Source organism: Pseudopodoces humilis, chromosome 1 (assembly GCF_049639895.1).
Source record: "Pseudopodoces humilis isolate 2021_Gansu_Grassland_sample_001 chromosome 1, ASM4963989v1, whole genome shotgun sequence".
In the NCBI taxonomy this organism is placed as follows: Eukaryota; Metazoa; Chordata; class Aves; order Passeriformes; family Paridae; genus Pseudopodoces; species Pseudopodoces humilis.
The window spans coordinates 132,689,061-132,711,808 of record NC_142200.1 but is presented as its reverse complement, the minus strand read 5'-3'; the positions used below and the strand labels follow the sequence as shown (position 1 = coordinate 132,711,808).

At 36.9% G+C, this 22,748-nt stretch overlaps 1 protein-coding gene across 1 annotated transcript in view; it reads right to left on the bottom strand.

Moving 5' to 3' along the window:
• MALRD1 (MAM and LDL receptor class A domain containing 1) overlaps positions 1 to 21,392 on the bottom strand; it is a 237,291-nt gene extending 215,899 nt beyond the window's left edge. Inside the window, exons 1-7 of the mRNA XM_088057480.1 lie at positions 21,230 to 21,392; positions 16,583 to 16,723; positions 12,568 to 12,662; positions 12,325 to 12,486; positions 8,188 to 8,281; positions 4,345 to 4,488; positions 811 to 968 (exon numbers count right to left, since the gene is read on the bottom strand). Of these exons, the coding sequence (XP_087913606.1) occupies positions 811 to 968; positions 4,345 to 4,488; positions 8,188 to 8,281; positions 12,325 to 12,486; positions 12,568 to 12,662; positions 16,583 to 16,723; positions 21,230 to 21,392 (957 nt within the window). The remainder of the gene's footprint in view (positions 1 to 810; positions 969 to 4,344; positions 4,489 to 8,187; positions 8,282 to 12,324; positions 12,487 to 12,567; positions 12,663 to 16,582; positions 16,724 to 21,229) is intronic.
• Positions 21,393 to 22,748: the final 1,356 nt, after the last annotated feature.

The following is a 22,748-nucleotide window of genomic DNA, read 5'->3' as shown; positions in this document are numbered from 1 at the left end:
ACCTGTCCTTATTTTAAGACCTTTTGGTTGTGTTACACTTTGGGGTTTTTAGCGTCTTATCATAGTGAATGAAGTGGATCTAACATTTCAATATGTGTATTGTTGGGTGATAAGAATTCAACTGCAGCATCAAGATATGAGAGCCATTAACTTAATGAGAACAGCTCTACTGCTCTTGCTTTCATTAAGCAGCAGTGCAAAGCATCAATACTAACCTATTAAACCAGACTTCCAAAAGAGAATATCCTAATATTAGAAAGTCTCACAAGGTAAGGGAGGTAAGAAAGATGGAAATAGTTAGCAATGCTCAACTGACATTTGTGTTTCATTCTGTCAGGGCTCTTTTATCCACTAATAGGTAGAAGAATAGAAAAATTACTGCTCTAACATTTGGGCAGAGAAAAGCAGGTGTTTAATCAAGAACTTTCCAGTTATCTTAAGTCAACAACTTTCTTTTTTAATATGTCTCCATAGACAAAAGCACCTATTTTCTTATTTCGATAACAAGAGTCTAGAAAAACTGTTACTATAGAATTCCCCCCTGAAATATGCAATTGATTTAATTCTGTAATAGCTGGGTTTGTCCTTGAAGTCTCATTGCAGAACATTCACCTGTCAAATTAGTTTATAGCTGAGATGGCGAACACCCAGGTTTTGCAATTGCACAGCCCAGTGGAATGGTACCAAGTTACTTTTTTTGCACAAACTGACTCAGGGGACAGGCATGTAGCAGCAGGTATCTTTCATTTGTCTGGTAACACCTGGGCTGCCATACCTTTACTTTTTGGAAGTGAACACATTTCCCCTTACCTGGTTCATAAGCAGCACTGCCTTGAGAACACTGCTATCTGCCATGGAGTAGTGAAACTGAAAATGGCAGCTCTTGCTGGAACAATGACACATGGAGCTGTTTAGATGGGCCTTTTCATATAAAGCATTGTAATTAGCATCTAACCACTTGAAATGGCCTGAAGAAAAAAGGAAAGGAAATAAAGGTCACTTTTTCACAAAACATTTTCTTTTCTGTCTTTAAAAATAAAGAAAATAAGACCTGCTCTCATGCAATTACACCAAAGACCCATCCCAGCAAGAATGAAATCTGATCATCATGTTGATGATGTGACTTGGATGTCATCTGTTACCTATTATATATATACACCCATATATCTATATCTAATCTATAACTATATATATGTGTAGATAGATAGATATATCTTCATTTTACTCAAAGATAGCCCCAGCAACAACAAATTTCATCAGTCAATAATATCTCAAAGTTTTTACTTTGCATGCTAAAACCAGCAAGAAGTCCCAGCTCCTCCCCCTTACATTTACAACCATTCAATATCTACTGGCAAATATATGTGAAAACTGGGCTTTCTTCCCACTGTGGTTTCCAGGAAATATGGTCTTTACAGCAGTGCTTAAAAAACAAAACAAAACAAAAGGTCATCTGCATTACTGCTGCAGGAAGCAGTATCATCTCCACCGTGTAATCAAGGTCTTTACTTCTCAGACAGAACTTCTTCAACAAAATGTTGGAAGCATATTGTCTTTCCACCTGAAGCAGAAAAGCAATTTGTGCTCTCCTTGACCTGCTGGCCCTTATAAAAGCATTCCTACAGAGATCTAAAGGAGTTCTCCATCCCCTCAGCAGTGTCATTAGTTTTCAGAAATAAAAAGGCTAAATATTTTTTACTAAATATATCAGCTCTTTCTCCTGGCTCCCAAGTCACTGAATATTTTGCTGCCTCCTGCAGCAACTATTAAAATAATAAACAAGGACTGATTAAAGGTCATAAGTCTGCAGTTTCTATTTTTTTTTCCAAATCCAACTTATCTCAAATGCAAATATTGCACAATCTCAAGGTGAAGGAAGAAACTGTCATTTCGCAAGAAAAATGCTCATTTTTGTAAAGGACCATGTTATTTTCCTTTTGTTGCCTGTTTACTCTTTCTTTTATGCAATGATTTACACTGTAATATATTCTTGAATTATAGTTTCTGAGCCCATTGATAATTAACATTCTTTTCCCTCTGCTTTCAAGTGCTTAAATCTTTAAAAGCAGGACATAGAGGAGTTGACATGATTTTTTGACAAGAAAGCAAGTGCACTACTCTAGATAAAGCAAAGTCCCATGAAGCATCCAGAATGATCCTGTGTCCAAAAAAGCATGCTTACTCCTCTTTAGGGAATGCTTTTAATTCAAGTATTGTGACTGCTTCTGCTTAATCCAATGTAAGAAACATAAACTACAGAAACTACGATAGCATATATGAAAGATCAATAAAGAAAACAAGAAAAAAGTACTTTCTGAACAGTATTATGGGGGAATATAAAGCCTCTGTAAAAACTTCTGACACTAGAGAAATTAAGAGGCAAAATTTTAGATAAATTGCTACAATGCAAAACTAGAGAAATAAAGCAATAAAGGAACAAAGGAAAAGTCTTCCAAGGACAGAAAGTATTTTATTACATTTAGGGATACCAGCAAGGGAGGATTATTCAAAGACTATAAGAAATCTTTTCTTTATAAATATAATTGTTTAGACCTCTAATCTTTTAGATTCTTTTAATGTTACTTCTTACCTCTCTTCTATTTACAGAAGGGAAAGCTTTCATCAAAATCAGAATATAAAGTCTAGTTAAGCTCTATTTGCATTGCAAGTTTGAGTCCTCAAGCATGGCATTTTTGCAGTTCGCATTCCATTTCTTTAGTTTTAGAAATTTTTTTTAATATTCAACCTCAATTTGTGTCTCTACACATCTGCATGAATAGAAATACTGATTGTGTTGAGAGGTCAGCAATCATAGTTCAGATTTTTCAATACTTTTCAATGCTAATGATGGATTAAATTCTTGGTGTTGTTTTCGTGCCTATTTCTTCACACATTTTCATTTTTCTTTATGACTTAGAAGCACAGGAAATGTCCCCAAGCAGCTGGGGAGATTCAGCCTGCTCAGCTGCCTGTGCGTATCTTTACAATAATGCCGAATCACCTATGCAGGAAACATTTCTAAATAGATTCTCTTTCCATAGACAGTGCCCTGTAATATAGTCCTGTAAAAGCTCTTACAGAATTTCAGTATTTTTCTGTTCTCAATATTGCCTTAAAATGGAAATCCATGCCTGTTACTGGCCCTTAAGGCGTCATGTTAAGGTATGGCACAGATACAATGACTTTCAGGGAGGGTTTTCAAATAAAATCAAATGAAAAGTCTCTTTTTTGTTAGATACCCCAGTGGAAATTGGAAGATGATAAGACTCTTGTCCTCACATTTAATGGGAAAAAAATATTCTGCTTTATTCTATGCTCTCCACTATACATACCTGTAAAAATTAATTTTAACACAGTATATACACTCAGGCACTTTTCCTTGCTATTCAATAATAATTTGACTTATGGTTACTAGATTGTATTGAAATGCATATCAAAATTTATTTTTAAAAGCTTTTTTTAAAATGAAAACAATATCTAACATTCATTCTGTTTCTGTCAATGAGATGTGCTCCATTTCTTTGGGTTCAAAGTTCAAGCAGTAATCTCCACAGTATCAGTTCATCAAGGCTGCATCACAAACTGTACTACTACAGCTAGCAGCACTTGACCCCTCTGAAGGCAGTCTCAGTACACAAGCCAAACACTTAGCAGGCAAGACAATTCCATCTCACAATAGAACACTTAGAGATTTACATCCATTAAGGTTTCAAAAACCTTTCCCGTAAACCCATAGACTCATACTAGACAGCAACTTCAAAAACCAGTTATGCTCTTCTTAAAATTTCAGCTGGATTAATTTTATTGATTTTAAAGGTAAGTCACTATTTTCTAGAATAATTGTTTATTAACAGTTGCCCTAATAAAAGGTTTAAAATGAAGTTCCAGACTATATGCTCAAGCAGAGTAGTACTACACAAGTCAAACTGCCAAGCAGCAAGATCAAAACAAAACAGAATAAAACCCCCACACACAAGGGCTGTAGGTTTAGATGGATTTGACTTGATGGAATTTAATTTCACCAAACTCTTGCACAGATCTCATACGAAGAATAAAGTGGAGAATAAATCAGCAATTAGTTTATATAGGAATTCTTATGTTAAATGTTTCACGTATACCTGAAAAAAACTCATTAATTCTTACAATAAAATGCTTTATGTCTCTCCAGGAGGAGAGCTCATGATGCCCTTATTAAACAGCCAAAACAAAACTTAATTTAAGCACAAAATACATACAATTACTTTTGCAGTTTTGTTCTGTTTTGGCATTGAGGCACCATCTTGCCATAAAAAGCACTATATTCTTCATGACAGCTATTAATTTTGAGTTGAATTAAATCCCCACCTTCAGTGTTGTTGCTCGAATCCTTCAGGAAGGAGCAGGAGGCAATCTTGTGGCCGGCTTGCAGCCTATCCCACTGAGCAGGCTCAGCCCGCTGCTCCGAGTGCCACCCGCATATGCCAAGCTCAAAAGTGGAAATCTGTGGTTCTAAAAGAAAAGGAGAAACTATCACTTCTTAAGAAGCCATTATTTATGAAACTATTCCCTATTAGAAAACTCTGCTTATAAAACCTCATGACAACATCTCTGCTTCTTCAAAAGGTTACTTCACAAGCCCTGTAGGACTGCTGTCCTGTATTTCAGCCTACCATCTTTAAATATTGTCAGAAATCACTCCCTCAAGACAAATTCTTCTTTCAAAGCAATGGCGTGCTCTTTATGTTAGCCAGTCATCACAACCTTCATGAATTCAATTCCTCAGAGAGAGCTGCCAGGTAACACAAGAACTGACATATAATAACAAGAAATACCTATTTACTTTTCTAGGTATTAGCTACAGAAAAATCACTTTTAATGGAGGTTAAACTGAACAGCATCTCCACAATACATGCAATAGAATACCTCTTTTTAGAGGCAAAATGTTTCTGAATGCATCACCACATATTTTTGGGAGCTTTTTAGGGGCACAGCATGCCTGACTAATCTAGTTGTCCTCAGCAATGGTCAGGATTTTAAGCAGGATTGCACTATGAGAATGGAAGATCCACTTCATTGCAGAGGAAAGGTAATCTGGTTAAGACACATTATTAAATAGCAGTCAGGATATCACAGAGAAAACATAGAAATTCCTAATTGTATGGAGAAAACAGTTTCAGGTTAGTTTACGTAGATGTTACTGTCGCCTTCATCTGAGAGACACATTATTCACATTTCTGATACCCCAGTGAAATGGCCTGTTCAGGCAGTGCTGCAAACATTTCATTTCTTCCTTGTTCCAGTGCTAAATAAATGTGCACTGTTTTCAAACCATGTGTATAATGTGAGAAAGAGCTTGTCAAAAGCTTGCTTCCTCTGGAAAATGCCAAATTCCACAAGGGCTTGGAAACGGATGGATTTTGTCAAGTTTCAACATGCAAAAAATAATCTGCAAATTCTTTCAAAAGGAATCAAGATCTTCTTTTAATGCTTTTGAAGCAATGATACAAAACATTTTGAGTCATTCTGTGGGTCATTTTGAGTATTTTTATTTTTTAATTTAGTTTTATATATTTTTAGGTTTTGTTTGTTTTGACAAAATACTAGTTTTCCAGCTCTTCATGCCACAGCATGTCAGACAACAGTAATATTAGTATTTTAGATTTTCTGACTCCCATCCCTGTGGCAGTTCATCTCAAATACCTGCTTCTGTAATATTAAAGGCTACATCTTTGCAGGATTAGAATTAGCTAAGGAATTAAGATTTTGTCAGTTGAAGTATTCATACTGGATTTTTGTCAAAATTTATACATTATAAATAATACATATATAATTACTTCATTTTTCCTGAGAAAAACCCATAACTTTGCAGTGAGGCTTTGTCACTTCAGTGTTACAAGTGACTTAAGGAGGACAAAAGCCCTGTTCTTATAGCATTCGATATTCATAGAATGAATATAGCATTCTTATTGCTAAGAATAGCTATAACTATATAGCTATAGTTATAGCTATATAGTTATAGCTATATAGCATTCTACTTTCATGCCTTGGAGCTCTTTGCTTTCATCTGCATGTAGAGATCAGAAGGACAGTCCTAGTGGGGTTCTTCACATATATAATCCTTCAGGAGTTGAGAGGGAATTCTGCAGAGCAGCGGCCTGGATAAGAATATGAAGCCTTTGAACAGAAGGTCTACTAAAGGTAAAATTAAAGGAGATTTTGCATTATGTGTGTTTCAGAAAATAACTTAAATATTTTCTGTTTTACAGCCAAAGTATTTTTTTCCTACAGCCCATATGCAAATGTATGATAAAGAGCTGTGGGGTTTTGAGTGATAAACTATTTAGCAGTTGTTCGGGAAACTACAGATTGTAGAGTATCTTAAATTGCTATACTGCAGATAGGGTTTTAGTTGTATTTTTTTTCAATGCTTGAAGTTTAGTCTTCAGCAGAACTGGACAACAGACTGAAGTGGGACAGTTTGGGTGACAGGGGAGGGATAGAATGGAAGAGAGAACTTAAAGCATAATGAAATTACTTTTATATTTAACCACAGTTTCGATCAAGAGGCTCCTGAAAGCACAAAAATTTAAGATATTTTACTCACAACCCTAAAAACATAGTCATACTAATGAATACAAATGTTCAGGTTGTCTCTTTTGTGCATTTGTACTTGGATTAAAAATCCTGAAGGGTACATTAAAAATGCAAGCTTTAACTAGGGATTTCATGAAATTAAAGTGGTTTTCATTAAAAGTCTACTTATCCAGACATTGCATAAGGACTAGGGAAAAAATTATTTCAAATTCAACCAACCATTAGTCTGACCTTTTGTTTTAATTATTGGAAAATGTTGAGTAGTAACATTCCTCTTACAGGGAGAAAATTAAGATTCTTTGACCCTGTTTTTGGCTGCTGTGAGCCACTTAGATGTCACCTAATGAAGTTGACTTCTTCTAATGAGGAAACACAGGACAAGAACTGGCTCTTATTAGAATATACCTGAGGCACTTAGTGCAGCAGCTCAATCTGCAAGCCACAGCATGGAGTTCAACAGCTGCAGTGTAAATTAACACCTGGATTCATAGGATATGCTGAGAACATACATCAGTTTTCCTTTTCCATCTCGTTGAGAGAGTGCTTCATCTCATAGCTGATTTTTTTGGTTTGTTTCTTTTAGCTTTAGAAGAACTTTGTTGAAATAGTCAATGTATTTTTACAAACAGATCTCCCACAGGAAGTGGTGAAACAAGTACATAGGTTTCTTGAATTATAGAAATCTAAATATATATGCCTGCTAGCATCATTAAATTACGGTTTGTGTCTTGCTTTTAATGTGATCTGCTTGAAATTGCTTAGCACTCTAACATATTAATACGCATGTGCATCTCTTTTCAATATTTTTTTCCTACAGGGCAATCTAGGGAGCATTATTTAGGAGTATGGTTCGCACAAAACCAACCATGGAACCTAGCTTGGTCTGTGTCAAACACTGCTTTTCGTATCTTGAGTTCAGTTTAAAGTCTAAACCATCTGTGCCCATGCCAAGAATAAAAGAAAAACAAAGGAGGCTCTTTGAATCACAACTGCACTCACCTGAGGATGTGACACAGGTGCCAGAGGACAATGCCCTTGCGTAATACAGAGCAGCAAGCAACTTCATTTATGCTAGGATGGGTGGCATTCCTTTTCCATAAAACACATTGGGTTGAAAAGGGAAACAGGAAATGTTTTGCTAAAGAATCCTGACATGCAGGGATGGTCTGACTGCAGAGATGACCAGCCTGACATTACAGCTCTTGGATGTAGCAGAGCAGAACAGCATAACGCCACTGCACAGCAGAGGATCAGGACCTTCACACATTTAGAAACACACGAATGCCTTGGGAATCTTCTTAGTCAGCGCCAAAGCTTTGCCTGAGCTGGCTGAACACACCAATTCTTCAGCCAAAAACAGCAGATCTTTTTTACCCACTGAGCCCTACATCTATAATGTATCAGATTTCTTAAAGTATTTATTGTCTTTCTCTGCAACTGTGTTTAGATGTGAAAAGACAGATGATTGTTTAGGGAAATGAAAATGAGCCAGATGAAAACACTTAGAGTTAAAAAAGCATTTGAATAGCAAAACAATTCCATTGTTTTTTCTCTTCTAATCCAAGGAAAAGACAATGTAAAATGACCTGGCTCCTGAAAAACAGGTATTCTTACCACGTGCTACAGAACATCCTTCACTAAAGGTAATATCATCAATGGCAACACTTTCACCTTGTCTCTGTGTCTCCAACATCACCGAAAAGATAACCTAAAGAGATTAACAGCAAATAAACAAGAAACAGAGTTTACCAGTGTCACAGACAAAACAAAAAACACAAAATATACACCAGTCAAGTCCAAGGAGTATCTATTGGAAATATGAAACCTCTAATCACACATTTAACAATTTTGGAGGATTATCATCCTGGCTTTTTCACACATCTGTGGCTTTTTCACCCAAACCAGATAGGTAGTCCAATCATCCAACTCAAGATTAAAGTAGAATTTAACAGGAAGGATATGAAAATCACAATAAAATTTCTTAAAATCTAACCAAGGATCATGACAGTTAAGGAATAGAACATAAAAGATTTTGTCAAGCCATTATTCCAGAGAGACTTGTAACGTGAACATTTTCTGGTTGATTTCAGAATTTCTCAGAAACCTGGAGAAAAGCTAGAGCAGAAAACACCATTATTCAGAAACCTTTCATCATGTTTTTAGCCAAAACAAACCTTGAGGAGTACTTGGTTGACAGTTACTCTGCTCTAATGCTACAACAGTGTGGTTTTTTTTACCCCCACCGAAATCTTCTATACACCAGAAGTTGCAAATATTTTACTTTTCTATCTTAAGGGCAGATTTCAATCCACATTTGTAAACGTACAGACTATTACAAGTTTTCTGCAGTGGTCTACAAGGGAACTGACTGATCAATCACAGTCCTTGGGAAAACACAACAAAATCATACCAATCAAAGCAACCCAACAAATCAATCTTATTAATAACTTTCCCTAAATTATTCCCTAACCACATCTCGGGATGGAACAGTTCCAGGATTTTCCAGAGTCTTGGAGGCACAATCTACCTTGAGGTACATTCTACCTCTAAATAAGGAATTCACAGTGTTAGAAATAATTTTTCAAATATTACCTTGAGAGTTCAGCAACAATATTGTGCTCAGTTTAACAGATCGGTGTAGACAACTTATAAATTAACAAGAACTGAGTTTTTTCGCTGTACAAGATGACACAACTTATCCACTGATATGATCATTGTTTTATGAACTGGAATTTTTTTGAGGGGTGTAATCCTTTGACTTTTGTTTGTTTTACTGAACCTGCAGTTGACATGCCCAAGAAGAATGGCAGCCATATCATATTCAAAAATACGTTTCTATGAATGAAATGTCTCATCTTGGAAATTTGCTCATTTGATTTGTTTCAAAAATCAGTATTTTGAATTCTTGAATTCTGCTGCAAGTATATGTGCAGTCAATGTGTACTTTCACAACATCACCACATGAAGGACAAATAATGTATTCCTATTTTCTGCTTCTATCATGGCATGGTTTCAGGTAAGTTCCTAAAACAATATCATGCACTGTTTTATAATTATAAACATCAGAAATATTATTTAATATCAAGAATTTGACAAATATTTTACCTTTGCACAGCGATGTTTTATTTTGAACTCAAAATTTAGTTATTAATAACTTCATTTAAAATATAAACCTACCTATAGCTTGCAGATGGGGTTTCATAGTCAGATTTTTTTATATAGTGAGATAAAGTTATTTAGACAATGCTAAAGAGGGATTAGCTGTCTTTGCTGGAGCAAAATCAGGGGCTGTTTCGATTTCATATTCCATCAGAGCACATAAAGTCGGTATGAACCTGTGTTTCCTCAAAATTCATGGACAGTCTCTCAACTTCCCCATATCCAAAAGATAATATTACTAGATGCCTCCAGCTGCTCTTGTGTCCAAGATTATCCAGGCTTTATCTGGCGCAGGTACCCAGCTGACGTCCCCTGAGTTCAGTCCAATAATAACCAAAGTGACTCACACCCAAGTTTACTCCAGAAAGGAAACATTCAGTTTTCTTTCTCACACAAAGTCTAGAGCTCTTCAAGCTCAGTAACAAAACAAATGTCTACTCAGAGGCACTATTTGCTCCTAACTGCAATGATCTATAGCCATGCAATATCTGTGAGCACCAGATCAAATGGACATTGCAGCTCCATTAGTGGCAGGAAGGTGCAGGGGGACTGAAGGTGGGACCAAACATGAGCTGGGCTGATGCCACAACGCAGCCACAGCAGCACAGCAGCAGAGCAGACTGCAGCGCAGCAGCAAAGCACAAAGTAAAGCAGGAATCAAGCGCAAAGACACAAATGAACCCCAAGCCTAGAACCCTTTCCCTTAATGAAGTCTGGGAGACAGAAATTTGTTCTCAGTAAATCAGAGGAAAAGTAGCTTAGAAGAGAAAACCATGATGCAGTTCTCCAAAACCCAGCCAAAACAGACATACTGATCTTCCTGCTTGTTCAGCAGTTAAACCACTGGCAACCATTGTATTTCAGAATTCCATAAAATGGAGATTTTTAAATGCCAAACTAAATTCTATATCACATGAATATAATCCAGACCCCTTGTAGGAAAATACTCTATTGTTAAACAGACAACATCAAAACGAGTGAAGAAAATAAGCGGTGGGGGTTCAGAGGTAGATTTTAAGTAAAATCTCACTTCAAATGTGTTTTCAGAAATGACAGAAGTATTAAAGCACCATATTTTAAAGTGATTTGTACATCCAAATAAAAATAGTTTCTCTCATAATTTTTTTTTCATAGAAACATTAATAAACGAAATTTTATCTTGAAAAATGCCACAGATGTCCCTGTAGGCTAAGTATCTTGTCATATAAAAGAAAAAGTGCAAAAGGGGAAGTGAATTGCATTCACTTGCATGACAGTGATATCTTGCAAGTTGTCACTGGAGCAAAATGTGAGAACGGAAGAAAATTCCCTCAGCTTCAGACTCTAGGCTTTGTGAGGTGCTGAGCTGTGTTTCTTAAGTCAATTGTAATGATTACTGCAGTAAGTTTGACACCTGCCTCTTTAAAGCTGGACTCTGCCCATCAGTTCACTTGATAGAGCCCAAAGGATAACCAGGTTTACAAGCAATAATCTAATTAGGATTTGACCTAGCAATTCAGACGAAGCAGATGCCATATTGTATTAACCATTCCCAGACTGAGTCAATTTTCCAAGTAGGATAAGTGATGGAACAAATAAATCTAGAAGTAAACCCCTCCTGTACAACCTCAGATTGCTATACATACACTCTTATCAGGTAGAGGCAAGTCATTAACCAATAACAACGTTGATACTTGTTGAGTTGGGTATAGGTATTTTGCAATATACATTCTCAGAAGAGTTGAGCAGGCTAGTATTACTTCAAAAATCAAAATCCTGTTGCTTTAGTGCAGTATGGAAGTCAAGGAATTATGTTACTCCTTTGGTGAATTGAAATGAGGTTGTGCTGCCATGCCTTCAGGTTTGTATGCTAAGCAACTTCACAGTAACTGCTGTAGCAGGAAAGGCCTCTCATTTTCTTCTCTGCTCCCCACTTTCTCTCCAGTATTATGCATAGCAGTGAGTGAAAATCACCACAATATTATAGCCCTAAGTTACATTCACTGTGCTGTTTTTTGTAAATGCACATGTAAAAACATTTAAATAGCCTATGACATTTGCATTGCTTTCCAGTAGCTTTGAGCAAAATTAAACCATTTGCATGTGTTCTGTGACAAAGGCTCAAAGCTGCAATTAATAGTACAGTATAATTAATAGTACATTAATAGTATATTAATTAATAGTACGGTGTTTGTCACCTGCAGTACCCCTATAAAACAGTATCTCAGTATAAAATTCAGTTTCCTATATAAATGAAACCTTGAGTTTATCAGTCCAATTAGACTGAGGCTAAGAGAATACTGTATTGAAAGTTAAGATCACAAGTATATCAGCTCTATGGGCTGGTAGATAATTTATGGCTCAATGAGACTCTTATTTAAGACACTAGCACAGTTTAAGCAGAGTTTGGCATCAGTTTCAACACCATTAAATGATAAGAACAAGCTTTATTTGTTAATGCAAGCTATGATCTTCAAAATGGCTTTTTTATCATTTCCCTCATGATAGTGTTTTTTTTCATTTACAAAATATTTAGTGCTAACCTATTAAAAAAGGCACACAATTTATAAACCATTTAAGAAGTGTCCTTTACAGTAACCTCAATTTACTAACCTCATACTTTTCAGTGCTCTTGATTGTAATGGTATTTACGTTCCACTGATTTCGTAGCTCTCCTGAAGCTTGCCAAACATTTGTAACAGTATCTTCAGAGTGCTTCTGGAGCCCCACCATAAATGTTCCACTCATATGACTGACCCAGTAATGAAATCTAATCTAGGAAATAGAAGAAAGTCTGGTTATTCCAGGGAAATACTATGGCAAACAGTGTAATCCAGAGAATGTGCATCAAAATACCTGGCAAAGGCGTTCTTCATCAGTTGGAAGGAAAACACTTGTCCTTAAAGCTGCAGAAGAGGATTGCATTTCAGAGGACAATGACAGGAAATAAGCTATTTAAAGGAATAAAAAGAGAAAACTTAGAAGCTTGGGAAAAAAAACCCAAAAAAACCCAATAAAACAAGAAGAGCAATATTCACAGTTATAAATTAATAACTAAAAAGCCAGCTAGAATTGTTTCCCCAGAAAACATTAAAACATAGCACTTGTAGCCACTGTGTTCCAAGCCTTCTTTCATGTTAAATATTGTCAAGGTATTGCTCCATGTTCCAGCTAAAATTTTAAGTAGGATTTCAAAATGTTTCATGTGGTGATGTCCTGAATACTCCTCTTAGAAGTGCAACATTTTGGGACAGAATGAGACTAACTCAGAAAGCTGATCCAAAGACCTTAAACTCCAGTGACTGACTAGATAACTTATTTCATGCCTAAATGTCCAACTGCTGTAAACAACTGTACACATTTATCATGACAGTTCATGTCTTTGAGGAGGTGCTGGAACATGGGAGAGAAGACTGGTTTTCCATGTGTGTTCTCATGGGTGGAAAACTGGTGGTGTCTGGGTTCTGCCTGCTCAGCAAATTGCCTCACTGCAGAGAGAAAGCTGTGGTATCCCTGTTCACATTCCAGTATAAAAGGTTGTATTCAGAATCTCAAGGCTACCATTAAAGATACCATCACCTTTCATTTGCAAAAAAAGTCCTTGCTTCACTTGAAAGTGCAACAGCTTAAGAGGAGTCAGTGAACTATGGTTGTTGCCATGCCCTTTGATTGAGTCTCTTCCTGATAGTATTGTTTCAGATCTTACAACAGATGCCAGGCAATCACCCTGTTTTAAGATATCAAATACTGCAAGTCAAAATTTGGCTCTTCCTGAACAAAAAAGATTTCAGAGATGCAAGATGAAAAATTAAAAAAAATAGAAAACACTCAATCTATTTTTAATTCTTTTTCATCCTTTCTCTTCTCTTCCCCTTCCCAAACTCCAGTGTCAAGTAACTTGCTGTCCTCTGACATTGCAAGGAGGGAGGTGAAGGAGAAAAAAGGCCAAGCAGGACTCAAGGGAAAAAAAAAAAATCCTAAAAATAAAGATTAATACATTAACCAAATATCAGAGGATAGATCAAAACAACTAAAAACCTAATTTATTAAACCATCCCCCTTGCCCTCTCAGCCTTGTGTGGAACTGGAAAGCCCCTGATGAAGCACCAGCAGCCCAGCTCAGGTTTAGAGCCAGCTGAGCAATCCCCCACAGAGGAGCATTTTGCAGACTGCTACCAGGGCAGTGGCCGTGCTGCCCCCAGCTTTTATACCTTTCCTGACTGCTCAGGCAGCACTTTCAGAGCCTGCCAGCTGCAAGGGTATTGTTCCTACCCACAACAGATGGCTTGGTGAATCTGCAGAGCCCTATCCCTGACTTCAATCTGTTCCACTGGATGTCAGCTTCCATGAAATTCTGAATTATTTTCTTTTAGTTCTCTAAAGATGAATGTGTCTAAGAGTAAAAAAATTATATTTATATTTCACCTGCAATAAGAATTTTAAGTTTTACACAGATAGGGAAGAAATAATAATTTTAAGGAATTCTTTGAACAGTCATTTCACATAAAACCTCTACATAGAGAATAGTTTAATCTAGAAAAATCAGGTTGTGTTTTGTTTTGGGGTTCTCTTAAAGTGGTTGTCACTGGTCTGTTCAATTACTTTTTCAGTGAAACAAAAGATCCATGAGAAACAGACCTAAAGAGAGATGTTTTGGGTTCTAGTAAACGATTATATAAATCTTCAAAGGAGTTAAATTTACCAAGGGATCTTTGCTTTTCTGCTAATGTGTGTGTTTTATCCTGATGGCAGGAAGTCTTCCCTTTAACACTCTGCCATACAGAGCATACTGCTCAGTTGTCACAATAGAGAAAATCATTTCTGGGTTTTAAGCAGGAAGCAACATCAAACTGATCACAAAGTGTGCTGAGTCACCAGCAGTGGGAAAACTCGACTCATTGCTATATGAAGATATATATTTCCTAGGCAATTAGAATCAGCATTTACAAAATGAAAGTACAGTTTAGATATTCTCCAGGTAGAAAAATAAAAGCAAATTAATAGAATGCATTTAAGTCTCCTTAGCTATTCAGTTTACAGATCTGAGCACACAGCCTCTTGAAAAGCTGAATAGCTACCAGTAGTCGAGCTTCCTGCTACCTGAATAAAATAACTCAGATTAACATGACCACTGCACAATTCAGACCTGGCAGATACAACAGTGACTGAAGGCCCAAAACAAGTAAATGTGAACAATTCAGGTAACTGAACAGTTTGCTATGTCAGCAACAAACACTTCAGTTGATAAGCCTCAATCTTTTGCTGGCCTTGGCTGTTTTTTTAAGTCAAATTTTCCCTTCCCCACCAATTTCTAATGATTATTAGAGTATCTTTGTAGTGTTTTCTACATCCTGACGTGGTGTGTACTACCAATCATGCACAAATTCTAGAAACTTCTACTACAACAAGACTGTTGCCTGGCTAACCTATTTTTATTCTAGTCAAGTTTGCTATATTTGTGTTCCATGGTACTTTTGGTGTTTTTTAATGTATTTCTCAATGAGAAAAGCTTTATTATTTTGAACTATTTCACAACTTGCATACTCGAAATAAAGCTTGTGTTTATGAAAATGTTTGGTATCTGCTCACATTTTTGTGTCAACACTGGTTTAAATCAACACTTATTTAAGAGCAACCTTATCTTTGGAAGCATAATACACACAGCAGGATGTGCTTCTGAGATACACACAAGCAAAAACTGAAGTTGCTAAAATCACATCATGTATATAAAATTCCCAAATTGCAAAATATCATGAGAATTGTCCTCTATGAAATGAAAATTGGCAGGAAAATCTAGAGTGGGGTTTTTGGTTGCTCTTTTCTTCGATAAAAAAAAATTAAATTTGGGTTTCACTTTCATCTGCTGATTTCTAGGCAAGTTTTCCATACATTCACCTCAAAACCACCAATTTATACTCAGCATTATAGGGAACTTCTACCTGTTTGGTGGTTTATGCCATGTGTAGGGGATGCTACCTCAGAGCAGTGCAGATTTCCACACTCCCGGATCATCACGGATTGGGAACGGGGTGTAGAGCACCCGGGCTAATCACAGCAACACTTGAATCCTACATAGGATTCTCTTCCTGAGCATGCTCCAGCATTGCATGCCTGCCTCCAGGCACTTGCCAAGAGGGCTGCCAAAACACAGCTTGTGCCCAGGAGAGATGAGAGGGTGTGGGTGGAGACAAAGGGAAAGGGGATAACAGAAAATAGGGAGAACTAAACAGCTATTGTATTACAGGATGTATCACAGAAGGAAAAGCAGGGTTAATCTGGCCATGGGACAAGTATAAAGGGTGTATTTTGTCTGAGAACAGAGAAAAGGAATTACTTAGACGAGAGACACAATCAAGGTAAAGTAGAATTGTAAGAAAATTTAGAAAGCAGCTGGCTCAAAGCTTATTCTGACTCCAAATACAAAGTTCTCTCTCTCAAAATATTTGGAGTAGTAATATTAGTCACAGAAGACAGATACACACACTCCAGGCATTTACCAGTTCAAGAAAACATGAAAATACTTCTCAAAATTTCGAAACTTTGCAATCATCAAGACTGAATTCACCGCCTAATATCTCCAAAACAAATAAAGATCACTCTGGTAGATAAACACATCTTTTGGAAGTGATTACTTGCTCCTCTATGATAACAATTGCTTACTGGAATACTGTCTCTCTCCTCCTCCACCCCACCCTTGAATTCTGCATTACTGTAATTGCAATCACCTTAAAACAAAGACACAAGTCCTCAGGAAACATGTGGCAGAATATAATTGAAAAATCAAGAAATTAGAAAAATTTAGTAAACTAAGTAGAAAACTACATTATTTGTAGGAGTCCATGGTTTCCTCAAAGAGCATGAGGAGTCTTACCACTCTCATTTCCACTGTGGTCAGAGTATGGTGGTCCCATGCCAGACTGACCATTTCTTCTTATCCAGCCACGTTGTAAATTGAATTCAGGAAGAACTCTGCATAGATTGGTTTCAAAATCACAGCTGTTCCAGGAGGAACCTGAATTGAAAGCAAACAAACAAAAAAATTAAAAGCTTAAAAACAGAAACAAAAGAATATTTTTTCAGAATCACTTGCTGCTTAGCTAACACACAGGAACACTCTGAACAGGGTCCTGAAAAAAAAGTAAGGAACACCAGAATGTTTAAATCATGAGCAAAGAGAAATAGTGAAGTGGAAGAGAGACAACTGAGAATGAATACTAGGACAAAAAACCCAAACAATTAACCAACTCCTTCCTTCACTGAGCTAAATCCAAATTCAGCCATTTATGTTTTATTAATACAATAGATTCACTTTTCATCACAAATATGTGTAGTTACCTCTTTATGGGAAAATATCCAAGCTAGTATAGTTAATATGCAGAGATTGTTCTTAAAATACACTGCAGCTCTAAGGTGAAGAATTTGTCCAGAGTTCTTGCATGGAAGAACAAAGACTTAGCTACAGGATGTAATCAGAGAGCAGGTTTGTTTTTCTTTTATTCCACATCATTCAAACAAGAGACAAAATGAATCCTCAGAATGGCATAGTGTCTCCACTTGCCTTTCCTCTTTCTTATTTATTCCAGTACATGTCACAATGTGGTGAGCAAGGGGTATTTTTCCCCCTTCCAGATTCCCTTGTAGAGCAGCACAGGATGGAAAAGGGAGGCAGAACACCTTTCTGGCACAGAACCCAGTTTGGTGCACGAGTCCATTCAGGCAATTTGAGGTAGGAATGGGACCAGATAAATAACTGCTTACTGGGATGAAGGGACAGATGTTGATTTTTGCATGGGTGTCAAGCAGCCCTTTATGCATCATATCCAAGCTGAATGGAAGTGCTTGGACGTGTTTGCCAGGCTGGACAGCCCCATTCCTTGAAGCACTTTCTGTAGTGGTGGAAGGATTTAATTAAAAAATAGGTCTTAATAGATGCAGCTGTAAAGAGCAGACTTATTGCACCTTCAGCCCAAGCAGAGAGGCCAGTGTGTGGTACTGTCTGCAGATTTTTTGTCCTGTGTGAAAACTTTCAGTTCCCCTGCCCTTTGTCTTACACAGCAGAGGAAGGGGACAAAGACCCTGCTTTCTAACTGGGATTCTGGTTAGACACAAGAGCTACAATGTCTTCACATTCCCTCTCAAATTGGTGCCTGCTCCAGACCCTGCTGATGCTTCTCCTCTAGTCTGGATTCACATAGTTCACTAGTCATTTTAAATAAAGTTGCAACTGCAGCATTGATAGTCACACTACGATTTTCAGTTTCGTGACTTTCATATTCATATCACTTCACTGCAATAATTAATTACAAGGTGAGTGAGGGGAAAACAGAAATAATTCACACAAGCATTCCAGACTTAAGTTAATGTGCAGTTTGGCTGAGTCATCAACCAACTTTTCATTGTTGCTTTTATTCCTTAGATCCTTAAGTGGCTAAAAGGCATGCCAGAGGTTCATCAAAAGCACTAACACTGCTGAGGTGTATCTGCTTGGCATTGCATGAGATGCACCAAACCACATTCAATATTTCCTCAAGAATTTTCTCATACCTGAAAAAACAATTGTAAATTAATATGCATGAAATTGCAATAATTGTACTGTATTATATTTTTTTAAAAAATCATTCATCATTATTTTCCAAGGCAATATTCATTTTCACAGAATATATAACTTCAAAGCAAACCAATGTAAATTTGCTTGAAGACAGATTTACAAAAGTAAAGTCACTGTTTAAAGAGGAAAAGTTCAGAAGGAAGAAATGTGTGGGATTTTTTTTAGATATTTTTTGCTGAATTTCCTGTGAACTTAAAAAAATCTAAAATAACTTCTAAGAAAAAATTCCAAGTCTCACAGCAACAGACTACAGTTAAAGTGTGCATGTGTACAAAATCTCATTTTGGGATAATCTGGGAGAAAAATATTTAGTTGTCATTCATTTCCAGGCAAATATTTTGCAGTATGAAGACCAAATGAACAATAAAAACTGGAATTCCAATTTTTATATATTTTCACCACAGAAGCTTCCTTAAATCTGAGCGAAGCCCACAGAAAAAGAGCAGGAAACTGTCACCAACATGAGACCAGGAGATGAAAACTAGCAGAAAAATAAGTTTGCAATAATCCCAAATCCCAGGAAAGAGTGGTAGCAGGACAGATCTTTGATTTGGCAGCCTGATCTGTACCTTCATGTCTGACAGCTGACTTATCTCCTGAACTAATCCAGAGCATTATCCAAGCAGTCCCAGCACACAGCCTGTCCCATGAAGCCTAGTTCTACACCTCTGGCTCATTCACATGAAATACAATATAATTTCATATTTAGGGCTTTTTCAGAGACCATAGGCTCATTTTTCTATACTAGTCTTTGGAGAAACCTTTAATTCTCTACTGTCATATAAGCATTTGTCCTTAGCTGCATTCCCACAACAGACAAGCATAAAAACCCTCCACAAAAGACAATGGAAGAATGCACCTTTTGTTCCATATTCTGCAATCACAGTAGAAAATGCTGCCTGGAGTAAATGCCCTTTCTGGGGAAGCCAAGACCAAGCACAATGAGGATTTCAAGGCTATGCAATGGAACTTAACATAACAATCTCTTGTTCAAGGGATAAAAATACATGCTAACTTAAGATGTGTTAGACATGTCAGGAAATTCAACAGGCTTTGCCATTTCAACAGCCACTGCCACTTAATAGAGTTTTGTACAGCACAGAAAACTTACAAAAATGTATGTACAAAATACAAAACTCACAAAAATACCAATACAGTCTTAATAATTGTCTTATTTATAGAGAAATAAAAAACAAATATCCTAGAGCTGATCCTAGACTGCTCCAAACAGATCTCTGCATCCTGCTTGGATAAAACAGGGAGTCCTGTCAGAGGAAGAAAATCTTTATGTAGTTGGACACAGAATTGTAATTTCAAGAACCTGGATTTAAGTTACTGCTCTTTCTCACAGATTTCAGCTGAATTTAGTGATTGCTAACATGCAATCAATTAGCAGTTTTCAGTGTGGACAGATAGCCAGAGGCTCATCTAAAGACCAATTGTTTTATACTTACAGTGAAATTTTAAAATCCCAACAAAGATGGTAGCTTCTTTTGTTGCATAATGAGTAGGAGAACTTAGATAAGCTTTTTAGTTAGAATTAATTTTTTTTATAAATCCAAGTTCTTCTTTGGACTCAGAATAAAAATCCTCAAGGAGAAGGACTACTTATGCATCTGCCCTGGTTTCAGCTAGGGCAGAGTTCATTTCTTCTCAGTAGCTGTTTTGTGTAGCTGTACAGTGTTTTGGATTCAGAATGACAGTGGTGATAACACACTGATGTTTTTGTTTTCTGCTAAGTCATATATATCCTATGGCAAGAAATTATTTATTGCCTTTGTCTCCTACTCTGCCAGTGAGGAGTCTGCAGGGTTGGCTCAGTGGACCAGAGCCTGGTGCTAATAACACCAAGGCTGTGGATATGGTCTGAATATGGGCCATGCACTTAAGCATTGTACTCAGTGGTCCTTGTGGGTCCCTTCCAACTCAGAATGTTCTGGAATTCTGTAAAAAAAGAAAAGAAAACCACCAAAACTGGGGGAGGAGCATAGCAGGGAAAGGTCAGGTCCACTATATAAACCAGGGGAAGTTAGCTGGAAGCACAGCTGATCTGGGATCAAGAAGTGGAGGTCTGGCATCAGTCAGGGAGTGGTGAGCAATTGTATTGTACATTACTTATATTTTTCTCCTTTTTGTTATCATTATTATTTACCATTATTACTCTTACCACTGTTTTATTTAATTTTCTTTTTATTTTCAATTAATAAACTCTTCTTATCTCAACACACAAGTTTTACTATAATTCTCCCCATCCCATCACAAGTGACTGTGTGGTGTTTCATCTCCAGCTGGGCTTAAAAATTGTTGAAATTATTTGCAGCACCATTTTGTAATACAGTATTCTGGAAATACTAGAATTCTGATGCAAATTTACTCAGACAATAGCTGTTAAAATTCTCTCTCACCACTTAGATCAATTCCTTACAGGAAAGGGCACCAATTGTATTTGTAACCAATGCATGTGACATTATGCTAGGGTAATCAGTTGCTAATCAGCTCATGAATTCAAAAAAATTTCCTCCCTTGTCTAGACAAAAAAAACAAAAAGGTGTAGCTTATACCTTGGTCCAGGTATTTTGTATTAAATCTGAATTCTATCAAACAGGTTTCCTACAAATTAAGGAAAAATGTATCACTGAATTTTGAAGAGGAAACGCTTGCTTTGCGATGTAATAGCCACATGAATATTCATGAGAGTCTTGCACTTAACAAGTGTTAAAAAAGAACAAAAGCATGAAAAATCAAACTGAAGCTGGAATAAACTTTTCTTAAATAAATGAAGAGGGTAAAAAAAAAAAAACAAACAGAAAAAAAGTTCCGAAACATTTTTTAACATGAAAACATCCCCCCTAGTTCTCTCTGCTGTCACATTCAGTTACCAAACTGTATCACACTTCTGCTCAGACTCACCTTGTTTCTCATCACCGCTGTCTCCACACCAGTTGGTGGAGATGCACACTTCTCCAGGAGGAGCAGAAGAGCCATCACCACGCTGGCATCCACTTGCCATGGGTGACTGAGTATCCACTGCAGCAAAGCAAGACAGCACACAGATGTATACGAGCCTGTTCATGGGCTGTGTTACTATCCAAGCCTTCACTTGGAAAATAATTACTGAAACTGCCTAGTTCTGGTCATGAAGTGCCTTTGACCAAGCTTTATGTTTACACACATCTCTCTAAGAGGTGTTTTTAAAACCTCACTTTCTTAATCTGCAGCTTATAGGAAGTATGGCTTCTGCAAAGCAGTGACTTTCAACCTGGTATGTCTTAGGATAATATTTAACTAAATATGAAGTTTTATGGCTAAAATATATTGGCACATGTTATGCAAGTCAGCTGTATATCATTAACTTACCGATTGGATTTATTACTCAGTGGTTTGAAAATATATTAGATAAGAAAATAAAAGAAAATAAAAGGAAATCAGAGTACAATTAGTAAATGACCAACATTCACAAAGATCTCTGTTCGCTCAGAAGGAGTTGACAAATGCTTACAAAATGTATGAAAAGTTTGTACATCAAATGTGAAAAACAGTTGAGAAATTCAAAGTTTATTTTGCATGAAAGGGATTGCAAATCAGTGCAATCGGACTGACTCCTCTGTCCTGCAGGTCACAGTCCTTTGTGTGAGGCTGTTTTAGTAACACCTTTCACTGCATTTCGGTGTTTCACCAAATCACAGTGGTTCTGGCCACACCTTCAGACAGACAACTCAAGGATCTTCAAATGGAGGAGGGGGACTTGGGAGGGAGATCCAAACAATCAAAAAAAGTCAGCCTTGTGGGAGAACAGTGAATCAGTTTGTTTCATTCAGCCTAGCATCACACGAAATCAGGGAAATTCTTTTAATGAAGTAGTTTAAATACTTCCGACGCCCCAAACCCAGGGATGGAGTGCTAGTAGGAAAAAGAGAGCATAATTGCAAAATTTGCAAGGCAAATAATGGTGATAACTAGACAAAATAAATCTTACAATCATGTAAATATGGCACTCCTTTTATAGGAATAGTGGGATGAAAAAATTTCCCAAGTGGCAGCTTGTAACAAGTAACTGATGCCAGCAGGTCTGGAGATTTTGTCACCTACAAATTCACAAAATCAAGTCGGGGGAATGCACATTCCACCATCCATAACTCTGATTCACCTGTTAGCCCTGGTGAGCAGAAATAAGACAAGATATACCTCTGTAACTCAAGTGTGCTGATTGGAATGCACAAGTGCCATAGTATCTGTAAAGATAAACAGGCAAACTCTGTCTGTAAGGGAATAAATCATCTGTATTTTCTGCAGGTCTGTATTTTCCTAATATAGGAAGTCTCTTGTCAAGGAAAAAGACTACTACTCCAACATCACCTGAAGGCAAGAAGTGCAAGGTCTGATGCAACTTCCTATTATCTCCAGTACCAGAGGCAGGCACATGTTTATT